Here is a 5,995-nt window from a genome sequence, read left to right as displayed (position 1 = left end):
TGTATCCAATCATTTTTCAACTTGATTGATATTCAATAACATATTTCTTTTGATAACTTTTATTTTTTGATTGCAGAAGTAATCACTTCTTGCTAAATAGTAAAAAAACACTATGAAAACTAACAAATATTTACTGATGACCAACAACATTACTTGTAACAATGGCATCAGGCTAAGTAACAATACTTTTTCAACAATATTCTTGATTGAAATCAATTTATATCTAATAAATACACTTTCTTTTCAATAAATTATAATTCATATTATGCACATTGTTTGAATATAATAAACTTAACTATAATATTTAAAAAAAATTATTTGAGTCACTGGAATATTTTGCTGTCATCCACAGTACTCTCTAAACCTAATAAGGCTTACCTGATGTTTTGTCACGGAAAAAAAATTCAGGTGCTTTCAAATAATTATATTTTAACATATAAAGAAACTGTAAATATTTCCAGAACTATAGTTTGTTCCAAATTCTTCTAAACTTCCCATAAGATTCCAATGTACTTCTCTGCCTGTATTACGTCATGTCACTTTCCCACAAAACCATAAATTACTTCTTATACCATTTCATTCACTCTGCACTAAAATTAATAGTTTATTATCTACTCTATACAATGGTAATTAAACCTTGCCTTTAGCTATTTAAAAGTAGAGCTACATTTATAGTACTTGTTCAGATCACACAGTGAAAGGTCTTAAAAGAGTGGTAAAACAGACAGCCCTAATAAAAAAAAAATCTTTCAAAGAGAAGGAAAATAGCATGAGAATCAAACCCATGAAAATTGTATTCTCAAGTGATGGCAATTCTGTAAACAATATAAACCCATGTTTTGGGACGAACAGAAACATTCTAAAAAATTGACAAGCATATTGTTTACAAGCAAAGCTTTTTTCTCAAAACTATGCAGAAATTAAGTTAGAAATTTGTCTTTCTGAATTTCACTACAAAATGTTACAAAATGAAAAAATATCAATTCTAAAATATCTCTGAGTAAAAAATTGTTGAAACAGAGTGAGAGTTATTATTTTTACTCGAAGTTTGAAATTTGATTAACAGGTATGCCCTCAATACCTGAAAGATACTCACTGGTCCAGAGAGGGTTAATCTTCTGGCTTTTGTAGCAAAGAACCTGAATTTTACTTTATTTCTTGTGAAATTTAGAGTTAAAAAGCTGTGTAAATATTATATATACACAGAAATGGGGCTAAAAACCCAGAAAATATAATATTAAAAATCCAGCTATGACAAACAAACCTAACAGTTCATTACTGTTTCTACAAAATATGCAAATATGCATAATGAAATATGTACAAGATGATTGGGTGTATTCTCCAATATTTCATATCAGGATACAATGTTGACTGATTTAGTTTTATCCTGGTATGACTTACTATTACTTGGCTTCTAACTTCCACTTCATACTTGTGTACATTTTCTAGCTTCTATCTGAGGTTGAGCCCATTCCACAAAATCATCTATAAGTACAGGCCATGCCCCTAATACAAGGATAATTCAACAGTTAAAGATTTAGACAGGTTAGTTTCAGAAATATTTAGCATCCTATATTTCCAAAAAACATATTTTTATAAGCAGTAACAAAACTTTATTTCAAAACTGACTCATATATGTATCAAAGAAATATTTTAAAGGGTCTGATATGATTTGTTTGTAGTTAAGCACAAAGATACACAATGGGCTATCTGTGCTGTGCCCACCCTGGATATCAAAACTGGTTTCTAGCATTGCATGTCTGCACACATACTGCTGTGCCACTAGGAGGCTTTAAAGGGTCAACCTGACTGACTATTTAGTTGTGGAAAATCTATAACTTCTACATACATAAAATATTCTGTTATAAAAATTATTCTTTTGCACTTAGAAACAATACTTATGATTTAAAACAGTAATACTGTTAACTGCAACAAAGTGACCAAAAAATATAGGAAAACCAGATTTTAGCAATTCTCCTATAAAGATCTACAAAGTGCAAATTTGGCCTTAAATTATAGTACAAAGCTCCCCCAAGTTAAATATGCTGACATTTTATTATGAAACAAGTCTCATACATTCACCTCAAACATACATTATGGCAGAGGCTCAGCACTGTTAATGCATTTTTATTTTACAAAATAAAAAAAAAAGTTTGTATGTGTCCTAACCAAATGCAAGTCCAAGGAAAACATATGATTTTGAAATTATTTCGTTATAAATAGCCAAGCAACAAAAGTAAGCATGTTGTTACATTTTTCAAAACACGTCTACTTAAGCGTATGCAACAGAGTGCAGGAAGTTTATTATTACATCCTACCAGTAAAACATCATTTAAAATATAGTACAGAATATGGCACAAAAGGTTTTCCAAGGGATTTATTGTGGTTGTACATCAGAGATATAATGGTAAATTAAACATCTGCAATGTCAAGACAAATTCCAAGGTAAACTCTGCACACAAACAGGCTAATGTGCTGACACTACTGCACCATGAAAAAATACAATCTTTGTATGGAGTTGATGCCAGTAAGATCCAACTTCAACAAAACAAAGCATCCTGCCACACAACATGGCAGTTCCTCCTCTAGACAAAAGTACAAATGGGAATTTCTGTAATATCATTTACAGACATGCTGACCTAATCATCATATGCCTTGATGTTTCTCAAATAGGACCTCAGTAGCCATCCTTTACACATGGTCGATGGAGTCTGGAAAGCGTGTAAAATGAGTGTGCTAAAGAAAAGTAACCTTGATGATTTCTAAAATAAAGGCTTCTGATATGGTCACTGCACTGCCATCACACAGAGCACATCAGTGATGAAAAAGAGGCCTTAAAGTGCTGTTGAAAATCTTTGTACCATTACTATATATTGCAAACATACACCCCACTTCATATATATATATATATTACTGGGCCTATTATCTACATTGCACAAAAATACAATACCCTATAAACCAAGTGCTTTTCAAAGGGGAACCTTTTTTCTTCAGGAGCAAATTGGGAATGACCATGTAAAGCAACATGTGAGATAAAATGAAGTTTGAATGATATCACACAAATCCAGAAGTATTTTCAGTAGCTTTCAATGTATTGTTTTAAGTGTTTCTCATTTCCAGTGCAATGATAATGGAAGCAAGAATGTTAGGTATAAAGAAGTTAAAGATGTATTGTTTTAAAAAGAAACCTGGTCAATAGAATCTAAACTGAGTGTTGATAAAGTGAGATATGAAGATTGATTAAGAAAGGAATGATAAACAGATATATAATTAAACAAAAAGGAATCCTTAATAGCCACGGCACTTGAAATTCTTTCAGGCAGGGTTAGAGTAAATTAATCTACGAGACCTTTGTTTCCCTTTTCATTAGCTATATTTTCATGTGCCAGCAATACAAAGCGTGGGGAGAGCGTATACCCGATTCAATTTTCTTATTCATCAGGATCTCTACCAGCCTACCCTCAAATTGAAATTCTTTTAGGCAGGATTAGAACAAATTAATCTACGAAACCTTGGGCATGGTCAAATACACCAATCAAAAGGGTTTGACCTCCTGAGTTGAAAACTGTAATTAGATCTCAAATCAGTCAAGAGATGACAGAACTATGAGCTAAAAATTTATACTTGAAAAAAAAACAAAAAATACTCATCCACAACTAAAAATAACATGAAAATTATCATACATAAATAATAAGTGTTAGTATCTAAAGGTGTAATCCAATAGGCTTTTATTATCTCTCCATCAGCTTTAATTTTGAAATGGGTTTCAATGCCAATGATTGTTACATCATTAATAGAATGACCAGTTTGATTAAAGTGTTGGGCAAGAAGGATGGTCTTTTTTGGTGTTTATACTGTATGAGGTAAATGGAAATTTGTGTTGTGCAAGTAATTGCTTTAGAAATTTTAAAGTGTTTATGGTCATATTTGTCAGAAAAAAAAGAGTCTGTGTTTTAATAAACTTGCAGGTTAGACAATGAGCTTTATCTCTTTTATCTTTATCACTTTTGCATGAAGAAGAATATCTTTAAGACTTCTCCTCTTCCAGAAAGAGACAAAGGGAACTTCAGTAAATATGTGTCTAAGGCAATCATTCAACTGTAGAAGATGAAAATGTTTTTCAGAATGCAGGAAACATTGCTAAGTTGAAAGTGATAGGTAATAAAAGGAATTCTGTTTGAAACCTTACTATTACACTGTTTTAGGATGGTTTTTCACTTAGTGTTGTTAGTTTTTCAATCTATCTGTCTTGCAAGTGCACATGTAATCCACTAAAGTTATAATTAGTTATGGAATGTCACTTTACATTATTCACGTTTTCTTTTATACCTTGACAGTTTCTTGAATTCCAACTTCTGTCAAAACAAAAAGTATGCAAATCCCCAAAATCAGTGTTAAGGCAAGGCATGACCTGTTAGCAAACTGGCAATTTCACACTTTAACATTAAAGTCAGAAAAATCTTTGGCACATCACTATAAGTAGGTAACCTTTATCACACACATGAGAGGTAGAGAATCACACTATGTTTAGTGTGTGGAAACAAGTATCATTTAAAGTAGAATAAATACTGAAACTTAAAATATATTTTCCCTAGTATATTTATAGTTACAATGAAATAAGAAATTCATATTTCATTATGTCTTAACAAATATTTTATTTTAATTTCTAATTCTACTTAATAATGAAAAATTATGTTGCATTCATGCATATATGGTAAACTGTGAAAAACAAACACTGTTAACATTCACTGTCAATAAAGGAATAATTGAATGGTTAACTTACACAAATATCAAAGCAAAGAACTATACAAAACTTAGTCCATATTAAGTAAAGAAATCTTAAGTTTCACAAATATACACACAAGTTACACTGCTACAAGTTTTTACACCATCATAATATACACACAAGTTACACTGCTACAAGTTTTTACACCATCATAATATACACACAAGTTACACTGCTACAAGTTTTTACACCATCATAAAATATTCAATACACTAATACATTTTATACTGCAATAAACCATTAAATAAATACTTATTTAAAATAGTTAAAATTAACTCTCTAGGTATAAAAAACCTTACCTTCTTCATCATAGTTGCTCATTTCATCATCAATCATAGTACTAAAGTCAAGTAAAAGATTCCATGTGTCTTTGGGAATAGCTCTTTTGTGGTGTTCCTAAACAAGATAAATTTAATAAACATTCTCACACATATATTATTTTTTCTAGGTACAATACAAAAAACTTAAACAACTGATTAACAAAGCATGTTAGCTTTTCCTTTTATATCATATCACTGAAATTAATTATTAGCTGATATAACCCTCATTTTCCTGCTATGATATGGCTGTAAAATCTAAAAACATTCACTGCTAAAGATCTGTTGCAGTTGTCAGAATCCATACTACTTCTGGCCTTGAAATAATACCACTTTATATATTACAAAAGTTTGATTCTCAAACAAACAATACATTCAATACTATCTCCATTCTTTGAAATCTTAATACTTTAGGAGTTGATAACACTCAACTTTACAAAAAAACAAAAACACCCAAAAACCTTAATCTTAACTAAAAGTTCAATTTCTCTATTTTGCAGTGATAGTTTATTTTTCTTGCATATAGATAAATGAAAAATTAAAAACTACATATTTATTTACCAAGTTATAAGAGAAATATCAAAGTCAACTGATAACTTTAATATCAAACTAAACATTAATACTTTCACGGCATAAGTGATTTCTCTAATTATGTAATAGGAACATGAAATGCTGCTAATTTTATAGCCTTACATTATGACAGAATGACTGCATTGACAGCTTTCACTTCAGTGCACCACTAGTGGTATATAACATCCTGTCTTTACACATTTAAACTTTGGCCAACATGTGCCACTAGTAGAGTACACTATGATTTAAATAATGTCAATCACATCATCATAATATTTTTTTTTTCAGAGTAATTTTGCCATTTTTTTTATAAGAATTATGA

At 30.4% G+C, this 5,995-nt stretch overlaps 1 protein-coding gene across 1 annotated transcript in view; it reads right to left on the bottom strand.

Moving 5' to 3' along the window:
- Positions 1-281: 281 nt before the first annotated feature.
- Positions 282-5,995, bottom strand: part of LOC106460220 (DCN1-like protein 1) — a 29,464-nt gene continuing 23,750 nt past the window's right edge. Inside the window, exons 6-7 of the mRNA XM_013919906.2 lie at positions 5,086-5,182; positions 282-1,506 (exon numbers count right to left, since the gene is read on the bottom strand). Of these exons, the coding sequence (XP_013775360.2) occupies positions 1,427-1,506; positions 5,086-5,182 (177 nt within the window). The 3' untranslated portion in view covers positions 282-1,426. The remainder of the gene's footprint in view (positions 1,507-5,085; positions 5,183-5,995) is intronic.

Source organism: Limulus polyphemus, unplaced genomic scaffold (genome assembly GCF_000517525.1).
Source record: "Limulus polyphemus unplaced genomic scaffold, Limulus_polyphemus-2.1.2 Scaffold32, whole genome shotgun sequence".
NCBI lineage: Eukaryota > Metazoa > Arthropoda > Merostomata > Xiphosura > Limulidae > Limulus > Limulus polyphemus.
This window is presented reverse-complemented; position numbering and strand designations above follow the sequence as displayed.